The sequence below is a fragment of the Petromyzon marinus genome, unplaced genomic scaffold, assembly GCF_048934315.1.
Source record: "Petromyzon marinus isolate PM22_M1 ecotype Great Lakes invasive population unplaced genomic scaffold, UKy_Petmar_22M1.pri1.0 PM_G_Scaffold_33, whole genome shotgun sequence".
Lineage (NCBI taxonomy): Eukaryota > Metazoa > Chordata > Hyperoartia > Petromyzontiformes > Petromyzontidae > Petromyzon > Petromyzon marinus.
This window is the reverse complement of record NW_027422906.1, coordinates 1,910,952-1,932,046: the sequence shown is the minus strand read 5'-3', so window position 1 is coordinate 1,932,046 and position 21,095 is coordinate 1,910,952. Positions and strand designations below refer to the sequence as shown.

Sequence of the window (21,095 nt, the reverse complement as noted above, 5' to 3'; positions counted from 1 at the left end):
ATAATTCAGTGGTAAATGCAATAATACTGTAGAATTCAGTGGTAAATGCAATACTACTGTAGAATTCAGTGGTAAATGCAATAAAACTGTATAATTCAGTGGTAAATACAATACTACTGTAGAATTCAGTGGTAAATACAATAAACCTGTAGAACTGCACACGCTCTTGTGTGCCGGTTACCTAACATTTACAAACGGAAGCACAGTTAAATAAACATCCCCAATATCTGCATTACCGTATATGTTCAACAGTATGAACATGCAACTCTTTGTCGCTTAATGCAGATACTCTGCAATGGGTATACGGCACAGCGCTCGTACGTGCTGGTTTCTGTATGCACCGACACACAGGGCATAAAACGAAACAGGCTGCATCAAGTGTTTATTCGTATATCAACACGAAACGCATCATTAAACCTCCAAAATGTAAAAAGGGACAAACGCTCCCAACATTTTCTATTGAACACATGAGTACAGTATAACGTAATGGACACATCTTCCATTTTCTTTGGTTCTTTCGGTAAAGTCACCACCACGTAGAATGAGAATAATAAAATAATAAAATAACACGATAAAATTCTCACAACGTTTCGGCCACAACGCAAGCGGCCGTCTTCAGGTGAAAGGAACAGACCCGTCGGGACGACAGAGCTTCAATGAACGTTGTTAAGATTCGAAGCGACTTTTTAGCTGGTTGGGGGAAGTGAGGCACCTTGACAAAGGGGTTTACATATCAAACAGGAGAATTTAGCATTGATATGTAAACCCCTTTGTCAAGGTGCCTCTCTTCTCTAAACCAGCTTAAAAGACGCCTCGAATCTTAACAACGTTCGTTGAAGCTCTGTCGTCCCGACAGGTCTGTTCCTTTCACCTGAAGGCCACTTGTGTTGTGGCCGAAACGTCGTGAGAATTTGTTATTTTATTTTGTTAATTTATTATTTTATTCTCATTCTACGTGGTGGTGACTTTACCGAAAGAACCAAAGAAGATGAATCCTTGCAGTCACGAAAGCTTTAAATAGAAACATCTTCCATTCTTTCTTAGCTTTCTTCTTTTATATACGCGAGGGATTTGCCTCTCGAACGGTGGGGTTCACGTCGAAAAATATTTGACGCCTGGCACGCCCTAAGCCCTGCGGTGGGAATAGGCTATTCCTTTTTCACGTCCGTCACATTAAACTTTGGTTTTTGCACCACAGGTTTTGACTTCAGCATCGGTCCAAACGGACAGCTGTCTTCACCTGATGGTTTCCTCTGCTCGTGAATGAGACTGGGACTTCCCGGTGCAGTTCCAGTGGTATTTGAAACTGTGGGAGGCTGATGGAAAGGACTTGCGACCGCGGATTTTGGAGAACTGAGAACGGACTGAATTTGAGACGAGTTAGACGCTGATTTTACATTAAAAGGGTTTCCACTACTTGGTTTAGGACTCACCGGAGGTGGTGACTTGACAGAAAAAACGGCGTTCTTAGTCTCTGAATGACTCGACGCCACACTCACGCTAGATGGCTCGTCATCTTTGAACAAGACGCTTGGGAAACTGACTGGTCTGAATGGTTTCGGCTTCCACTGGTGAACTCGTGGTGGCTCAGTTACAATCACCTTCTTAGGCATGCCAGCACAACTGCCGGATCGGATGGCATCAAGCATGGCCAGACGTGCATCCTCGGGCCTACGCTCTGTACCTGTGGCCCCGTTACCCACAAGGATGACAGGAGGTGGTGGGGCTATGGGGACTGGAGGAGAATGCACAGGTGCAAGCCGTGGCCGCACTGTGGCTGAGTCGCCCAAGTCGGCTTCTCTCAACTGCTGAGACACCAGTTCTTCGTCTTCTGCTGCTGCCGCTGCTGCTGCAGATGGGGTCTATGGAAACCAGAAGACAGTAGAACACAGCAGTCAACGAGACACCAAGACTTGTGCTACCTGGGGTAACAACACTTCAAGTTCAGACAAATCACGCCATTGTTCGATGCCGTGCAAACGTACATCCTCAAGCTCAAAGAAAATTATGTTGAAGGACGTTTTTGTTAATGTATTAATGGGAGCAAGACAAATAGGCCCTAATATGCGTGATTCGTGTAATTTGCAACAGCTGTCAGGTTCACAAAAGTTCCATTATCCACGGCCCTATTCTTCCTATTATCCTCGATTATCCCCGACTTTCTCATTAGTCATTGCGGAATGGCTTCCTATGATCTGAGATTTTTGAAGGTAAGTGTCCCACGCGGGCACATACATCCCTATCGTACAGAAACTTTTAATTAAAAAAATCACTTTGGCCAAAGCAAATGAACGGATGGCACTTGCTTTGTTTATACACTGCATGGGAAATCAAAGACACAAAGACGAGACACACACACACACGAGACACAAATATCCCCACCCTCCCCCACCCTGTACAGCTGTCACTGACTCTTGGAGCAAGTGATGTTAGCACGTGCTAATGTTTACACACCGCACCGGGTACTCATTTGAGGCCGAGTCACGTAGAAGGGAAACAATAAAATAATAAAAAACAAAACAATAAAATTCTCACGACGTGAAAACCACACCTGATGATGATTGCTTGTGTTGCAGTCGAAACGTCGTGAGAATTTTATTGTTATTATTCATTGTTTCCCTTCTACGTGGTGGTGACTTTACCGAAAGAACCAAGAATGTGAATCCCTGCAGTCACGAAAGCTTTAAATCAAAATTAAATACACAGCTGTCACTTGCATTCCCACTTACTTTTCTCAGTCGTTTCCCTCCTGCGCCTGATGGAACAGCGACAGAAATGCGAGCATCTCTCTCTGCCTCACTGTCTACAGCTGCCAGCATTGCCTGCAGATGTTCACCCGAAACCTAGAATATAACGGAACAGCGACCAGAACATTTACGGAAATGTTGTACAACGTTTCACGTTAGCAAGGTAAATGTTTAATATAATATTGTTAGCTCTTTCGGTAAAGTCACGTTGAAGGGAAACAATAAAATAATAAAAAATATATATAAAACAATAAAAATTATCACGACGTTTCGACCATAACACGACCGTTTGTGTTATGGTCGAAACGTCGTGAGAATTTTTATTGTTTTATATATATTTTATTATTTTATTGTTTCCCTTCAACGTGACTTTACCGAAAGAGCTAAGAATATGAATTACTGCAGTCACGAAAGCTTTAAATCAAAATGTTTAAGATAACTTTAATTATACATGTGCAATCATGGTTAATAATGCAGGTTCTACAAATACTTTTTTTTTAAATAAACGAATCACATTTAATTTAGGCTAAACACAACATTTTCCATATTTATTACAATATTTTAAATGTGACGATGTAGACAAAGCAGGCTGACCTTTCTCAATGTGCCCACGTTGTCTGTAGACTGAAGCGCTTCCATTAGGGAACCATGTGCATTGTTATCCTTCACAATTGGTGTTTGCACCACAGGTTTTAACTTCAGCATCGGTCCAAACGGACCGCTGTCTTCACCTGATGGTTTCCTCTGCCCGTGAATAAGACTGAAACTTTCCAGTGCAGTTCCAGTGGTATTTAAAACTGTGGGAGGCTGATGGAAAGGACTTGCGTCGGTGGATTTTGGAGAACTGAGAACGGACTGAATTTGAGATGAGTTAGTGGCTGATTTTACATTAAAAGGGTTTCCACTACTTGGTTTAGGACTCACCGGAGGTGGTGACTTGACAGGAAAAACGGCGTTCTTAGACTCTGAATGACTCGACGCTACACTCACGCTAGATGGTTTGTCATTTTTGAACATGACGCTTGGGAAACTGACTGGTCTGAATAGTTTTGGCTTCCATTGATGGACTCGTGGTGCCTCGGTTATAATAATCACCTTCCCCGGGTCACCTGGAGCATTTGGAATGTTGGCATTTTCTTCCGTAGAAAACTGTGGTGGTGGTGGAATCGTGAGCTCATCCTGTTCCCAATTTACCTGAATTGGTGGCAAAGCATGTACAGGTGTTGTATTTGTTGTGGTTGTGCCACTGTAAATTTCATTCGGAGCATCAATGGCCTTGTAGGCTGTTCTCTTGGCAATGGCAGATGCCACGTAGATGCTGGAGGCCCTCCTGCCGGGACGGAAAAATGCATCTTGCTTTGAGCTCGATGGTGGTGGTGGTAGTGGTGGTGGAGATGTGGCAGTGCTGGCAAGTGGCTCGGTGGCAGAGTGTTGCTGAGATATTGCCTCCGTAGTACACTGGAGGGAATGGGACCTCTGGAATGGGCGAGCCACAATTGAGAGCCCTGATAAATGAGGAATCATTGGTGGAGGAATCACTGGTGGGGGAATTAATGGTGGAGGAATCACTGGTGGAGGACTTAATTGTGGAGGAATCACTGGTGGGGGAATCAATGGTGGAGGAATCACTGGTGGGGGAATTAATGGTGGAGGAATCACTGGTGGGGCAATTAATGGTGGAGGAATCACTGGTGGGGGAATCAATGGTGGAGGAATCACTGGTGGGGGAATTAATGGTAGAGGAATCACCGGTGACTGATGTGCTGTATGCTGTTGTGGATTGGTTGTAATGTCACCGATCTTCGCTGTTGAGTAGTATTTCAACGTTTCTTTGATTTCTTTTGTAGCATTGGTTGCAGTAGCATTTTCAGTCTTGCCGGGTTCTGTTTTATAAGCTGGTAGAAGGAATGGGACATCAGCTGTTCCAGGTTTTGGTCTTATGACTGGCTTGGAAGGAACAATTCTGTAAGTGGTCAATCCCACTTTAGGAAGGTAATCTCTGGTGATTTCATTTGTGGACCTCCACCGATCTGAAGGCTGCTTACAGACAGGAAAAACTGGAGAAGATGTTTCAGCAGAATGATTTTGACATTCAACTTCAGGTGCACGTCGCTCTTTTGAAATTGATCGAGTCTTGTGAAAAATTCTGTTTTGCATCGAAGCCCCAGGCTCATTTGACTGGTCCATTACTGGCTGTGAAGTTTCATTTATTTCGGATACTTTTTCACTTTTAGTTAGCCTTGCTTCTGCAATAACCTTGCAAACTTTGTCTGGCTCAACTATTTCTTCTCTAGCGCCGGCAATTTCTTGACGGATTTCCACTGGCTGGATCAATACAGACTCTTCCACGTGCGTCTTGTGTTGGCGTGTTACCAGTTGTTCCGTATGCTGTTCGGATGATGAATCCTGTCGCTCCACAGGTATACTCTTTACTTGCTTGTCCACAGATTTGGCATGCACTACGGGGATTTTCTCCACGTGCGCATTTAGACAGGTTTCGTTTTTAACGGGCATTTTATCCAGGCACTTTAGACTTCCTCCACCACGCCTTCCTGCCCTGCTTAACTCACTATTGGGTTTGGTGGACGTGTCAGGGAAAGCCACGGGTAACCTTTTACGTCCGGGGTCTTGTTCACCCACGACACAACCAGACGCTTCTGCGGTGGCCCCAGTAAAAGACCCACAAAGGGCAGGTTTGGATTTACGGTCAAGTTGCTGGGCCAAGGCAGATTCCCGAACCTTGGCAAGGAAGTCGACTTTCGCTTCATTACCATTCTTTGTCTGAGTAACGGGTGGCTCGGCAGAAACCTGCGGCGCGTTTCCAGCCTCGTTTCCATCGGCTGCTTCCATTCTTTGCACATCATCGCGAGCTTTGAGAAACTGCAAAGGTTTTTCTGAAGGTCCTCTGTTGACATCTGTTGCCACATTGGCATTTGTCTCATCGTTCACGTCGACTTTATCAGTTTTATCGGAGCTGCTGTCCGCAGTGGCTTTCATCATTGTTGAATCTGGAAGGGCTGGTTCTGGCTTTTTAACCGGCTCTACAGTAGAATCAACGTCAGCCTCTGTTTTATTTATTTTTACAGTTTCCACGTTGCGGGGACCACTCTTAGACCTCGAGTCATCATCTGCAAACAAGACAAAAGCATATTTTTACATAATGTTTAAATCACAAATGCCACACCCCAATTATTCCACGTTTTTTTTTTAATGGTGATATTATCACTCATTTGCTTTTCGCTCATTGCACGCTTTATGAAACAACACTGAATTTTATCACACGTTAAGTAGTCTTCTTTGGCTCTTTCGGTAAAGTCACCATGTAGAATGAGAATAAAATAATAAAATAAAATAACACAAAAAATTCTCACGACGTTTCGGCCACAACACAAGTGGCCTTCTTCAGGTGAAAGGAACAGGTTTGTTTTGTTCCTTTCACCTGAACAGGTCTGTTCCTTTCACCTGAAGAAGGCCACTTGTGTTGTGGCCGAAACGTCGTGAGATATTTTATTGTGTTATTTTATTTTATCATTTTATTATTTTATTCTCATTCTACGTGGTGACTTTACCGAAAGACCCAAAGAAGATGAATCCTTGCAGTCACGAAAGCTTTAAATCGAAATTGTTAAGTATTGTGCTACGTTATTCTTATTTCCGCGACTAACCGTTTTGTGTGTGAAAGCGCTCACCCGTCGTCAGCCCCATTTCAAGTTCATCAATTAACTCGTCCAATTCAGCCGTTGCTGCGGCACCGGCGTCAGCCTGCGCCAGGTCTGACGGGCCTCCTTGCACCACGTTATCAGCTACGGCCCTGCGCCGACATTAACAGACGGCACAGACCGACGTGGGGAATGTGTTCTTTTAGCGTGACAGGACGCGTGACGTGGCAGCGTTTTCAACGCATCTAAATTAAAATGAAAGGAGTGTGTCGCGTGTAAAAAAAGAGCAAATCTGCCCGAAGAGGAATGGGTTGCGACGCCTTACCCAGCTTGTTGAGATGTGACGCAGAAAGTCTTCTGCGTCTCAGACTTGGCGGTGGGTCCTTGTTCGAGCGTACGGGGCGACGACGCTTCGGGCTGTTGCCTTGTGACATCGGGATCGCCGCCCATTCCAGCACCCTCGTTCAAAGATGTTTCTGCGGCGGTAATCAACGTCCAACGACGTAGATGAACGAGGTCCGTTAAACATTGCGGATATGAACACCGTGACGTACTTCAGAACGTTGAGCAATGTTTTTTATATTCTTGGTTCTTTCGGTAAAGTCACGTTGAAGGGAAACAATAAAATAATAATATATATAAAAAATAAAAAATGTTTTTATAAATACACCGTTTAAAAATAAATAAATTCATGCAAACCGACACACCTGATGACGACCGTTTGTGTTATGGTCGAAACGTCGTGAGAATTGTTTTTATTGTTTTATATATATTTTATTATTTTATTGTTTCACTTCAACGTGACTTTACCAAAAGAACTAAGAATATGAATTACTGCAGTCACGAAAGCTTTAAATCTAAATTTAATGTTTTTTTATTTTTTTCAACGAGTGACGTGAATCCATTTTCTCTGACAAAATCGTTAAAGTTCGCGCAAACTATCACGCTGTGTAAGAGCACTTGGGGGGTGAAAAAAAAATCGGGTTCTTTTCATTTACATCTTCAACACCACAAAGATGTCTTATTAAAATCCACAAAACGCAAAGCGTAGAGTAATTTTTGAACGCGGACGAATGGCACTCTTTCGCCGTGCTGTTCGGCATCTCCACGAGCAAGCAATTTGCAAACCAACGGATTTTCTCCGACGTGAACGTGTCATCAGTGCGCGGGTTGCTTCGAATAAAGGCAAACAGCGGGGCAGCGTTTACACTATGAGACCTCCTTTGCCAGGAACAAGATATAGCAATAGGTTTTACCCTTTTAACTGGCACAAAAAACTGACACCTGTATTCAAGGCATCGTGTCTGCAATAACCACAACACAAGCAGTCAAAATGCAAACAAAAAAGACAACTCTGAAAATAATATTGGCACTGTCCTTGAAGTTGATTGGTCCACACCCGAGACGGCTTTCTTTAGAGCCTAGTCTCCACTGGTATTGTACGCCTTTTGGCGTCTTCTGGTCCAACACCAGTGGAGACTAGGCTCTAAGAAAAGCCGTCTCAGGTGTGGACCAATCAAATTCAAGGACAGTGCCAATATTATTATCAGAGTTGTCTTTTTGTTTGCATTTTGACTGCTTGTGTTGTGGTTATTGTAAACATGATGCCTTGAATAAAGGTGTCAGTTTTTTTGTGCCCGTTAAAAGGGTAAAACCTATTTCTATAGCGAGGCAGTATTTATACTGCGAGGCCGTGGGGCTCCATGAATGAGGAGGCATAAAAGGCGTTCCCATCGTGATCTCAGGGCATCTGCTCTGGGGGTTTCGTGTGAAGTTTTTGTTCAACAAAAAGAGCTTTTGGCCAAGTGTGCTGTACAACAACCAGAATAAACACCGTGGCCAATGATGACATCTGGTCACCGTTACATTGCATTTATGGCTTTTATTTTGGTGATTTCGAAAAGTGTTTTTTTGTTTTGGTCATGTTTTTGTTTATTGTAGTACGGAGTTAGACTGATGGCCTTAATCTAAGTTGTCTTGTGGTTGTTGTTGTTGTTTGACTTGCATCCCACTGGGATTTTTGCACACAGCGTTGGTGGTGTACGGTGCTATTTCAGGAATATTTTGATGTTTTTTTCCTGGATTTTCTGTTTGCAAAGTCACACACAAAGTCACTTTAAGATGTTTTCTTGTTCATGTTTTTGTTTGTTGCGGTTGCACCCGATTCAAGAGCCGGATGGCTCACAGGGCTATACCACATAAATGAAACTATGGAACTAAATGAACTATGGAGAACAGACTTGCTGAAATGTACAAATTGTGCATGAAAAGAGTCAACTTACACGAACGGTAAGCAAAAGTACGAGTCCAACATTGGCAGAAGAAATTGCTTGTGAGTTTTTTTGACGTAATAAACATCAACTTGTATGCGCATTTGAAATTTAAATTTGTGCAAGCTTTCAGAATTTACGTGTATTTTAAATCAATAATGCTTCCATCAAAAGCGCAATTGATTAGCACCTCACATTATCACGTCTGGCTACGTACGGTGCGAAATAATTGCAACATACATACATTAAATATTGTTTGGATTCAAACAGAACGTCACGTTAATGTCAATCACGTATGGCTACGTACGGTGTGAAATAATTTCAACATACATAGATTAAATATTGTTTGGATTCAAACAGAACGTCACGTTAATGTCAATCACGTCTGGCTACGTACGGTGTGAAATAATTGCAACATACATACATTAAATATTGTTTGGATTCAAACAGAACGTCACGTTAATGTCAATCACGTCTGGCTACGTACGGTGTGAAATAATTTCTACATACATACGTTAAATATTGTTTGGATTCAAACAGAACGTCACGTTAATGTCAAACATACAATGCTTGACCTGTTTGTCCATTGGAAATCCAAATTCCAGTTTTACAAAACATCATCAACAACCAAACAATAAGGTAATGGTGTCGTTTAGAACATAGGTAGCCAATGAAATAAAAAATAGAGCACTTGGTGGAGTATCCAAGAGCTTTCATTCCGAAATCTATAACGTACACTCACACTACCACTTTAAACGAGTTGAATATGTTACGTTACAAGCACCACAACTGCCCTTTAAACAAAGATTCACAGCTCAAACACAGGTTGAAAACATAACATACGTACGTGTTCAACATATGTATGAGCAGTTGTGTAAGATGATATATCTTATGAGATTCCACAAGAGATGTTTGACAGCCAGTTATATGTGCCAGCCAAATAAAAGATTTTAAAAAAATCCAATTGGTTGTCCTTGTTAAAGAGCCGCTGAGCTCAATTGGCTTTGCCAGCTGGAATAAAGTTAGTCTGAAATTGCATGGAACATATGTAAATTAACAATATGTAAATCACTAATTCGAATGTTTTTTTTGTTGGTATTTTGGCAGGCTGTTTGCTCCACAGCCTGTCAACATTTTCGTGGAAAAATGAGGACCGGGAAGGTTAAAGGACTTTCAAAAGATCCTTCAATTAATCCACACACTTTCAAAGGAAATGGTGCCCCTGCTGCAAGGTTATGCAGTTGTTTTACCTTGTAAGCATTATTCTGCAGTATGAAAGTCAATTTTATATCTGAATTAACATGCCCTAAAAAAACTCTTAATAAATTACATATTTTATCAAAGTAGCGTAATAATTAGCCAATTGTCGGAACACGATTACAATTTTGATCACAAGATATCTAAATGAACAACCATTTAAAGAAACAGTTTATTGGATTAAAATTACTTCTGGCCTCCATACTGCTTATACAGAGCCATCTATTCCAATGAAGCCGTGCATTTTACAATATTTACCTTCTTCATTTTCATCCTTTAACGGTAAGCGCCCAGAACTTTGAGCGGAGGCTGAGAAACACAAAACAACATTTCCATACATGTGAATGCCATTCATTAGCATCAGCACATTTGACTTACCCATAACCGGTCAAGTGAATTCTTTAAGGTTCAAACAGCAGCTGGCTGTTAATATAAAACATGTTCGTCACATGCATGCACGCACACACACATACACATAAGTACTCACATACACTCACTCACAATCAAATATATACATATACACACTATGTACATGCTCACTGGACCAACTTGCTCACTGATTGGATGACTGTTGGATTGTGATGCCACCTGACTAACAAGAACACAACTGACAGCATGCAACTCCCATCACAACACATTGCACGGTACGATGCCATAGTGCGGCACATTTCTGTGTAATCTATCACAAGACAAGATTTCATCCATATAGTAATAGGTTTTACCCTTTTAACTGGCACAAAAAACTGACACCTTTATTCAAGGCATCATGTTTGCAATAACCACAACACAAGCAGTCAAAATGCAAACAAAAAGACAACTCTGATAATAATATCAGAGTTGTCTTTTTGTTTGTTGTGGTTATTGCAAACAAGATGCCTTGAATAAAGGTTTCAGTTTTTTGTGCCAGTTAAAAGGGTAAAACCTATTACTATATCTTGTTACTGGCAAAGGAGGTCTCATAATGTAAAATATTTCATCCCTTTTACTGGTCATCTGTGAAAATGAGCTTCACAGTTCATCAGATTTCTCCAGTCTAAATAAAGATTCTGATGGCACCCCAAAATTGCAAAATGTCTCTCTTCACAATAATAAAAAAAATAATTTCGTTTGGTCGATGAACAATTCATCCCGGCCAAATCTCTTAAACATAATTCACTATTGCTTCGCGAGGACATTAAACCCCGGAAACATTACTGGGTTAGGCACTTTAACATTCCACGACTTCAACCCTTCATTAAGCGTAACAATGATGATACATTCTGTGTTGATGTCCTCAAAAATAAGTCGCCAATTAAATATTTCACCTTGTCATCATATTACAAACGGTGCTTTGACTGACGACAGACATCGTGGGGCTCATAGACTCTTTGTGTTTCTTCGGTAAAGTCACGACGTAGGTAAAATAAAATAAATAAAACAACTACATTAAATCACGACGTTTCGGGGGCAACACCAAGCTTCCGTCTTCATGGGGAAACCGTCACGGCAAAATTGCTGCATCAACTCGATACATAAATTCAGGTGGAAACCGTCACGGCAATATTGCCGCATCAACTTGATACAGAAATTCAGGTGGAAACTATCACGGTAATATTGCTGCATCAACTTGATACAGAAATTCAGGTGGAAATCGTCACGGCAACATTGCTGCATCAACTTGATACAGAAATTCAGGTGGACACAGGTCACGGCAAAATTGCTGCATCAACTCGATACAGAAATTCAGGTGGAAATCGTCACGGCAACATTGCTGCATCAACTCGATACAGAAATTTAGGTGGAAACCGTCACGGTAAAATTGCTGCATCAACTTGATACAGAAATTCAGGTGGAAACCATCACGGTAAAATTTCTGCCTCAACTTCATACAGAAATTCAGGTGGAAATCGTCACGGTAAAATTGCTTGATACAGCTGTGACGGTTTCCACCTGAAGAAGGGAGCTTGGTGTTGCCTCCGAAACGTCGTGATTTAATTTAGTTGTTTTATCATTTATTTGTTTTTTAACTACGTCGTTACTTTGCTGAAAAAAAACACAAAGTGTGGTGAATCCTTGCAGTCACGAAAGCTTCAAATCTGGAAATAGTGGGGCTCACGAGGTAAATGTGTAGCAGCAGAGGTCTTGTTGAAAGAAGACAGTTGAAGCCAAACAAAACCGCATGCACGATTGGAACGTGTTCGCTTACCGTCTCCCCTGTGTAAACATGATGTTGACAAATCGGCTAGGTGATGATACTGTGTAGGAACCTCCTGGTTACTACACCACCAGCCCACAGGAGATTATTATTGTGTCAGTCTGTCGTGCATCCAAACATGGGAGGGGTGGGGCTGGGTGGGGAGGGGAGGGTGGGGAGGGGCTGGTGGGGAGGGGCTGGGTGGGGAGGGGAGGGTGGGGAGGGGCTGGGTGGGGAGGGGCTGCGTGGGGGGTGGGGCTGGCTGGGGAGGGGCTGGTCACCCCGTGGTGCCCTTATAAAACTCAACGTTTAACCTACTCACGCTGGCTTGTGCCTGCCCTCACAGTCGGGCATATTTACGGAACACACCACGTGGTGGTGCCGCCGTTGACCCTGGCCATTGACCGAGCAACCCAACAACGTTCCTACCAGCTCCTCCCTCCGCAGGAGAATGTGTTTAAGTTTAGGTATTGTGCCTAAGCAGTTCACTGCACTAAAAGCAATGGAATTTCACTTTTTGCTCCCCGAGATGCTTGCAGGTTGTTACCAAGACGAAACGAACAGAAGCTTTTTTTAGACATACTTTTTCGCTTAAATCAAAACGTTTGCCCGATGGCACAGCTTAAATTCCCGCATTTTGAACAGGGCCAAAAAGCGCCGCTCCGTCGTAAAAAAAAAAAATCGGCCTTGAATCGATAGAACTATAAAGGGCACTTGATAAAAATAAAAAAAATGGAAAATGTGAGCACGTGAGAGCCCTCTCTCTCTCTCACGTGCGGAGCTGCTCCGCCTTCGACGCTCGTTCTCCACGCCGGGCTGCACAGGAGGAGTGGATCCAGGCTGCGACAACAACAACAACGCCGCCGGCCGCGCCTGTTCTGGGGCAGATCTCGGAAGCGGAGGCGGCGGCTCGGGGCCGGCAGCCTGCGTACCCCAGGCGGTGGTGCATGGGGGGGGAGGAGGAGGCGCACGGGGCTTGGTGCGACGCCGCAGCGTGCCGAGCGGCGACGTGGCTCCAGCGGCCCGGGTCGAAGGCGAGGCCAACGGTGCGGGAGGGGGTGACCGGCTTCTTCCGGTCTCCTGTGCGAGGCGCGGCTGGCCTGGAGGGCTCTGAGCAGGAGACACAAGGTTTACATCGTTAGACCTCCTTTGCCAGTAGCCAAAATGTAATAATAATAGGGGGTTTTTCAACCTTTTTTCTGGCAACAAAACTGAAACCTTTTACATTATGAGACCTCCTTTGCCAGAAACAAGATATAGGAATAGGTTTTACCCTTTTAGTACGCCTTTTGGCGTCTTCTGGTCCAACACCAGTGGAGACTAGGCTCTAAGAAAAGCCGTCTCGCGTGTGGACCAATCAAATTCAAGGACAGTGCATATTATTATCAGAGTTGTCTCTTTTGTTTGCATTTTGACTGCTTGTGTTGTGGTTATTGCAAACATGATGCCTTGAATAAAGGTGTCAGTTTTTGTGCCAGTCAAAAGGGTAAAACCTATTCCTAAAACTGAAACCTTTTTACGAGGATTCATGTCGCTGCATTAACCACAATGCACGCCTTTTGGCGTCATCTGGTCGAGCACCAATTTGGGTCGAGGCTCAAAAGAAAGCCGTCCCTTGGCGTGGACCAATCAGTTTCAAGGACAATGCTACATATTATCATAGTATTTTTTTCGTTTGCATTTTGACTGCAAGTATTGTGGTTAATGCAGTAGACATGAATCCTTGTTAAAAGGTTTCAGTTTTGTTGCCAGAAAAAAGGGGAAAAACCCCTATTAAAACACAAAGTTGTTAAGAGATATCCACCAAAGCCAAACCTATCTCCGGCACAATACTGTACAACTATTTAATACATTTTGATTTAAAGCTTTCGTGACTGCAGTAATTCATATTCTTAGCTTTCGGTAAAGTCACGTTGAAGGGAAACAATAAAATAATAATATATACAAAACAACGTGACTTTACCGAAAGAGCTAAGAATATAACTATTTACTAATGGTGGTGTGTTATGTAACAAAGAACTTTATTGAAATCCAAAAACTAATTCGTTGAAATTTTTTTTTTTACAGCTATTGGCCAAACATCCCTGTGCAGGACCCTCTTGAATAGGAGTCTTCAGACTCAGTGCAACTTTCCTGAACATGTAATTATTCTTACGGGTGTAACACATTGCCATGCTGGTCAGTGGGAGATTGTTGAAGTATGATTAACTTAAGTGCAATTTTAATTTTTGAATGATGTGAAATATTAGGTAAAGAGGTATATAAGAAATAATCGATTTCAAGGAGCATCTTCATGATACTCAGCTCGAGTATCATGCCAATAATGGAAACTATTTATATTCCAGACGCTACGTCATTGGTTGGCTATGCACGATGTGAAAGACGTTCAACATACTGCCAATGCATTAAACATATGCAGTATCACAATAAAACAGCATGTAAATGCCACAAAAACTTTGAAGGAGCCTGAAAAGGCTTCATAATTTTGTTTTTGAAGTGTGGTTGCTATAACAATTTTGTTAACAAAGAGATTAAGTAACCAAAGCCTTAGGTTTATTTTATCTCCATATATATGTAAAAGACAAAAAGGTGTGAGTATGTGTCTGTTCAAAATGTTTAGCGAACTTCCCGACATGCAACAAACTTTAAATTTGCCATGTGGGTACTTTACAGACTGTACACCGTGCAAACCTTATACAAATACACTTTTGTTTTAGTTTTTTGGTGGGGGGGGGGGAGCTCAATAATGTATTTGTTTTTGCACGGCAAAACATAAATGCTGTGACGTCAAATCTGTCACGTGACCCGCGCATGTGGAAGCCTAACGCATTGTAGTGTAGCATAGCCTGGCACAAGCGTCGTGGTGACGTCACCGCCACTTAGTGGCGAATGGCGGTTGTTGTTGTTGTTGTGTATGTGTGTGTATGTGTGTGTGTATGTGTCTGTGTCTATGTGGAAGCGTAAAGCATTGTTGTGTAGTGGTTAGCGCGCTGTGTATGTGTCTGTGTGTATCTGTGTGTGTGTCTGTGTGTATGTATGTTTGTGTGTGTGACTGTGTGTCTGTGTGTGTATGTGTGTGTGTCTGTGTGTCTGTGTATGTGTGTGTGTATCTGTGTGTATGTGTGTGTATCTGTGTGTGTCTATGTGTGTGTGTGTAAGCCTAACGCATTGTAGTGTAGTGGTTAGCGCTACGCCGCGCTACGAACCCGGCGACCCCCAGTTCGATTCCCGCTCACTGCCACCGCCGGCGACGATTATTTCAACCGCTCCTGGGCCTCCCCTAGGTCGACTCAGCCTCAAACGAGTAACTGCCGTGTTGTGTGAACATCGCCACCGGGGAGACAAAGGCGGCCGGGCGTGGTGGACCCAAGTCCCGGGCGAAGCCGGCTAGTGACAGCTCAGCCCGTGACGTGTATATCCATGCCGTGACCGTACAGCTCATGCAGGCCAACGATGCCATTACCCTCTCATATCCCGACCTGCATCGCGTTGGCACAACGGTGCACAGTAAAGTTCACGCCAAAGGCCCCTCGTGACGCGGTGCTGCCCAACGGGCGTTTGCCGATGTGCTGCTCCACCCATTCAGTCGCCTGCACGTGTTCACCTACACGTGTTCACCTACACGTGTTCGCCTACACGTGTTCGCCTACACGTGTCCGCCTACACGTGTTCACCTACACGTGTTCACCTACACGTGTCCGCCTACACGTGTTCACCTACACGTGTCCGCCTACACGTGTCCGCGCAGCGTCAGTAGGCTCCGAACGTTACTGAGCACGACATAGGTTGCAGTATTGAGAGGGGGGATATTGTTGAAACAGCACAATAAGTTGTGTCACGCTTTCTACAGGGTTGGGTGTGGGTGGGGTTGCACGTTCCTCCAGGGATTCAAGCGCTGTTCGTTCGGCCAATGCACACGGTGAAAGCAGACAAAGATACTGCTGCGCACTGCACTTCCATTTACTTCCTTTAGGTCACCGTCGAAAAAGTCTTGCTGGAGGGCAAATAAATAAAGAGGTTTCGATTTTAACTGAACATTAAACTAATTTTCAATGGTACAGTATCTTTTTTCCAAGTAGTGGTATCCCAAACGTTTCGCGGCTGCTTAAATTCCCTTTTCACACCATCGATATGTAAACTCCCCCTCGCCCCCTCGCCGGTCTGCACATGTTCACCCTCTCTACACCGTTCATCGTGCTAAGTCTGCCAATTAAATGCTAAATTCTATGCTAATTCCTTTGTCAAGGCGCTCTGTTTCTTCTCACACAGCTTAAAGGTCGCGGTCTGAGCTTGGCTTTTTCACTCCAGCGCTGTCCTCCAGACAGTCTCGTCCCTTCACCTGATGAAGGCCGCTTGCGTCGTGGCCGAAACGTCGTGAGAATTTTATCGTGTTATTTTAATTGATCAATTTATTATTTTATTCTCATTCTACGTGGTGGTGACTTTACCGAAAGAACCAAAGAAAATAAATGAGAGGCGTTTTTATTAACGGCTCGCAGCATTTAACAAAAGTCAGCTCACAACTCATCTATGGGATGTAGGGAAATAAAGATTCCTTTTCTGCTGGTGGACCCGTGCACGTTTTTTGTTTACAACCTTACTTTTAAGAGCAGCGCAACTGTAGCGTAAGGTTATTAATAATTTCTGGAAAAAAAAAAACAGCAAAGGGCTATCACTTAAAACGGTTCACCACAATGGATGGTACAAAAAAAACCTTGATTGAAAGCTTTCGTGACTGCAGTAATTCATATTCTTAGCTCTTTCGGTAAAGTCACGTTGAAGGGAAACAATAAAAAAATAAAATATATATAAAACAATAAAAATTCTCACGACGTTTTGACCATAACACAAACGGTCGTCATCAGGTGTGAAAAAACCGTTTGTGTTATGGTCGAAACGTCGTGAGAATTTTTATTGTTTTATATATATTTTATTATTTTATTGTTTCCCTTCAACGTGACTTTACCGAAAGAGCTAAGAATATGAATAAAGAAAACCCTCATTAAACAAACACTTAACGTCATATAAATCGACAACAAAAAGCTTTAAGAACAGGATTTGCCAGTGGTCAGCGATAACATCGACAAAAATATTACTCACCAGCTCACTTTATTTTCCGATGGGTGTGGAGGGCAAGCGGCACCTGGCCACGTGGTCCCTACCCTACAACTCAAGTGCCAAGGCCTACGTGCTATGGTGTAGCGCGCAGGGAGACGTGCCGCTAACAAGTCTCCTGCTTTTGAACTAAATACGAGAGAGTAAGTTCTAAGAGGGGCAGAGTAACGGCAAATTCAAACGTGTGCTCAAATTTGGACCTAAAACCGCACCGGTCTCAGTCTGTGGCACGTCCTGTAAATCACAAACTGGAGAAGCCACGTTGATCTTGGCATTAAGCCTGCACACGCTTCGAATTGAAATGTACATTGCACTGTATGCACACAACATTACACCTGATGATGACCGTTTGTGTTATGGTCGAAACGTCGTGAGAATTTTTATTGTTTTATATATACATTATTATTTTATTGTTTCCCTTCAACGTGACTTTACCGAAAGAGCCAAGAATATGAATTACTGCAGTCACAAAAGCTTTAAATCAAAATTATTGGTGTTTTGTTGCTGCAAATATGGCGATGGGGTTCCTCCCCTTGCACATGATAAATGTATCACGCACGGTATTCATGCCACAGCCTGCACCCCGCTTGAAAGTTTTTTGTGCTTCCCATAGAGGGGCATACTTCCCACCCCCCGGGTTGAGAACCACTGTATTAACCTTTTAAATAGTACATTGTAATAACTGTTAACATATATACGCAAAAAACATGTCGCACCAACAATTTAAATGTGTATTGAGTGACACCTACAGCAACCACGATACATCTGCATTAAAATAAACTGATACATTTGAATTTAAATATTTCAAAAGTAAATCAAGGTATGTGATAAATATAAACTTAAAATCGGCTGTAATTTAATCATTCAACAATCCAGTTGTACAGTGATCACTGAATTAACAGTACTTACCCTGAATTTGATGATTCTCAACATCAATGGAATCAGCATGAATCATACTATACAGCTAAATAAATCGCTAATGCTTCCAAAAGGGTGCACTGTCAGCTAAATTGGTCTAAAACATGTTTTACCAGTGAATAATTTCTGGAAAGTTGTTGTTTTGCAGTTTACACCTACACCTGTACAACTTATTCCACCAAGATAACTTACACAAATTCTCAAAATGGCATTAACTGATTTAGTTGATAGCTAAAATTATTTTCCAATACGATTCTAACAATAAAGTGAACCAGAAAACAAAGATAACGAACTATAGGACTACACTGCATAACACATTGATATTTTTGTGGGGACCTTATAAGCTCCCCACAAAATATCAATGCCACATTTTAAAATGTAAAAAGGGTAATTACGAGTGTTGTATTATATTTAAAAAAATGTCTTTCACGTTGAATTATAAGGTCGGCATGACGGAAAATTATCTTTTTCAACAGTTTGATGTGCAAAAAAATGCGTAACATTTTAATGACACAGTCTGCTTTAGCTTTGAAGCTATGAATCATGTTGACAGGTTTCAAGGTTTTTTTGCCAAAGGCAAGCTTTAATTTGAATCATAGCACCATAATTCAAGACAGTTCTTCAAGGGCAACTGAGTATTAAAAGGGAACGGGGTTAGCGCTAAAAAGTGATGGGCCTGTGCGACATTTACCGCTGTGAGCACAAGCATGAGGAATTATTTTCTGTTTAGCACTGCCGTTAGTATCGTTAGCGGGGCTGTAAACAGAGTTAGTACTTACGTCTCTGCTACTGTCACCATGCATTGAGCTGTTGGAACCACGCTCGGAAACATCATCATCATCACTCTGGGAAAGCCACAGCAGCAGAATGAGGACATGACACGCGGGTAAGCAAAGACAGCAAATACTCAACAATGCGCACGGGGGGAAGTTGTTAGAATAACCAAAACAGCTAGAAGTAGCTGGTTGCGTGTGTTAGTATCAACAGCAAGAACATGTCCCAACAGCGTTCAAAGCAAGCTTCTGCACGCAACGTGTTAGTATATTCAAATATAAGCGGAAATATAAAAATAAAAAGCAAATGCCTCCAGAATACATTTGAACTATAAACACACCGACTTGTTACAAATATATATTTTGTTACTGGCAAAGGAGATCTCATAATGTAAATGCTCACCCCGAGCCCTCAATACTCTGATGGTGCGCTGTTTTTGAGTTGTACGCCTTTTGGCGTCTTCTGGTCCAACACCAGTGGAGACTAGGCTCTAAGAAAAGCCGTCTCGGGTGTGGACCAATCAAATTCAAGGACAGTGCCAATATTATTATTATCAGAGTTGTCTTTTTTGTTTGCATTTTGACTGCTTGTGTTGTGGTTATTGCAAACATGATGCCTTGAATAAAGGTGGCAGTTTTTGTGCCAGTCAAAAGGGTAAAACCTATTACTATATCTTGTTACAAACATGTCTCCGTGTATCTACACATGACACTCCTCTCGACAAGAGAATAACACACCGTTTAATGAAGTCACAAGAGAACACCACGGCAAGAAAAAACACCGCTCAATTTCAAATACGCAGGGGTGCAAGTGTGTCACGTACTGACCTTCTTTATCTTTGGCCGCAAAAAGCTCCAAAGCCCTTTGTGTTTTTTCTCCGGGAGGTCTGCGTTGTCGTTCAGGCCATGGCCCAGCTCTGTAACGCAAAGAGAGCCACTCAATACATCCACAGGGTACTCTTTGGTTCTATTCGCTAAAGTCACGTAACAAGCAAAAAAAAAATTCTCACAACGTTTCGGCCACAACGCAAGCGGCCTTCATCAGGTGAAGGGACCGTGCTGTCATGAGGACAGCGTTGGAGTGAAAACAGCCAAGCCCAGGTCGCGTACTTTAAGCTGTGTGGGAGGCTGTTTTCACTCCAATGCTGTCCTCATGACAGCACGGTCCCTTCACCTGATGAAGGCCACTTGTGTTGTGGCCGAAACGTCGTGAGAATTTTTCAATTTTTATTTTGTTGTTGTTTAAACCTTTTTACAAGGATTCATGTCTACTGCATTAACCACAATACCTGTGCACCAATCAGTTTCAAGGACAATGCACCATATATTATCATAGTATGTTTTTTGTTTGCATTTTGACTGCAGGTATTGTGGTTAATGCAGTAGGCATGAATCCTTGTTAAAAAGGTTTCAGTTTTGTTGCCAGAAAAAAGGGGAAAAACCCAACTATTATTAAAGTTAAATTAATTAAGCCTTTCAGTACATGGTCTATTTTTTATTAATTGTACGACGCTTGAAACCCAAGAAACTTCAAATTGCAAAAGGTGTACTATTTTCACGCACGTACCAAAATTATCAAGGTTTATTAAATGTTGATATAAACATGCATATTACACCATACTTGTGTATATATTTTTTTTAGGTACACCTCTACGGAGCGTTCACATTGTTCATTGTAACAATACTTCTCCACTAGATGGCAGGATTGTAAAAAAAAAATATTTTACACTTAAATTTCGATTTAAAGCTTTCGTGACTGCAGTGATTCATATTCTTGGCTCTTTCGGTAAAGTCACGTTGAAGGGAAACAATAAAATAATAAAAAAATATATAAAACAATAAAAATTCTCACGACGTTTTCACACCTGAAGATGACCGTTTGTGTTATGGTCGAAACGTTGTGAGAATTTTTATTGTTTTATATATATTTTATTATTTTATTGTTTCCCTTCAACGTGACTTTACCGAAAGAGCTAAGCTTATATATTTTACACTTCTTCAATTTCCCACCGGGTGGCGCTGGTGGCACACAAAATGCAGCAAAGCGCGCAGCAGAGAACGGCGCTGATTGTGCCAAGGGGTTGAAACTTGCAGCCCGTCACGGTAACCATGGAGCTGTCCAAGCACGGACATTCTAAGCCTCCCAAGCCATTATTAATGCGGCCAAGAAGTCAGTTCACCCA

At 42.4% G+C, this 21,095-nt stretch overlaps 2 protein-coding genes across 3 annotated transcripts in view; both read right to left on the bottom strand.

Moving 5' to 3' along the window:
• Nucleotides 1-586: 586 nt before the first annotated feature.
• On the bottom strand, nt 587-5,157 carry LOC142915652 (uncharacterized). The gene is made up of 3 exons (XM_076061377.1): nt 3,342-5,157; nt 2,730-2,843; nt 587-1,862 (listed from the first exon to the last, which is right to left on the bottom strand). Exons 1-3 carry the CDS (start codon nt 4,932-4,934, stop codon nt 1,149-1,151), a joined length of 2,421 nt encoding a protein of 806 aa, XP_075917492.1. The 5' UTR covers nt 4,935-5,157; the 3' UTR covers nt 587-1,148.
• Nucleotides 5,158-6,707: 1,550 nt separating this feature from the next.
• Nucleotides 6,708-21,095, bottom strand: part of LOC142915651 (uncharacterized) — a 30,271-nt gene continuing 15,883 nt past the window's right edge. For both annotated transcript variants that reach the window (XM_076061375.1, XM_076061376.1), the window contains 5 exons: nt 19,741-19,829; nt 18,919-18,984; nt 12,880-13,216; nt 10,192-10,242; nt 6,708-6,882 (listed from right to left, as the gene is read on the bottom strand). In XM_076061375.1, the coding sequence (XP_075917490.1) occupies nt 6,728-6,882; nt 10,192-10,242; nt 12,880-13,216; nt 18,919-18,984; nt 19,741-19,829 (698 nt within the window). In that variant the 3' untranslated portion in view covers nt 6,708-6,727. The remainder of the gene's footprint in view (nt 6,883-10,191; nt 10,243-12,879; nt 13,217-18,918; nt 18,985-19,740; nt 19,830-21,095) is intronic.

Bases quoted from the DNA above. Each gene is read 5' to 3' on its own strand.
- LOC142915652 (XM_076061377.1), bottom strand. From the start codon at position 4,934: ATGGACCAGTCAAATGAGCCTGGGGCTTCGATGCAAAACAGAATTTTT. The intron at 2,844-3,341 runs GTCAGCCTGCTT...GTTATATTCTAG, and splicing joins ACGTGGGCACATTGAGAAAG to GTTTCGGGTGAACATCTGCA. The intron at 1,863-2,729 runs GTAAGTGGGAAT...TGGTTTCCATAG, and splicing joins GAGGGAAACGACTGAGAAAA to ACCCCATCTGCAGCAGCAGC.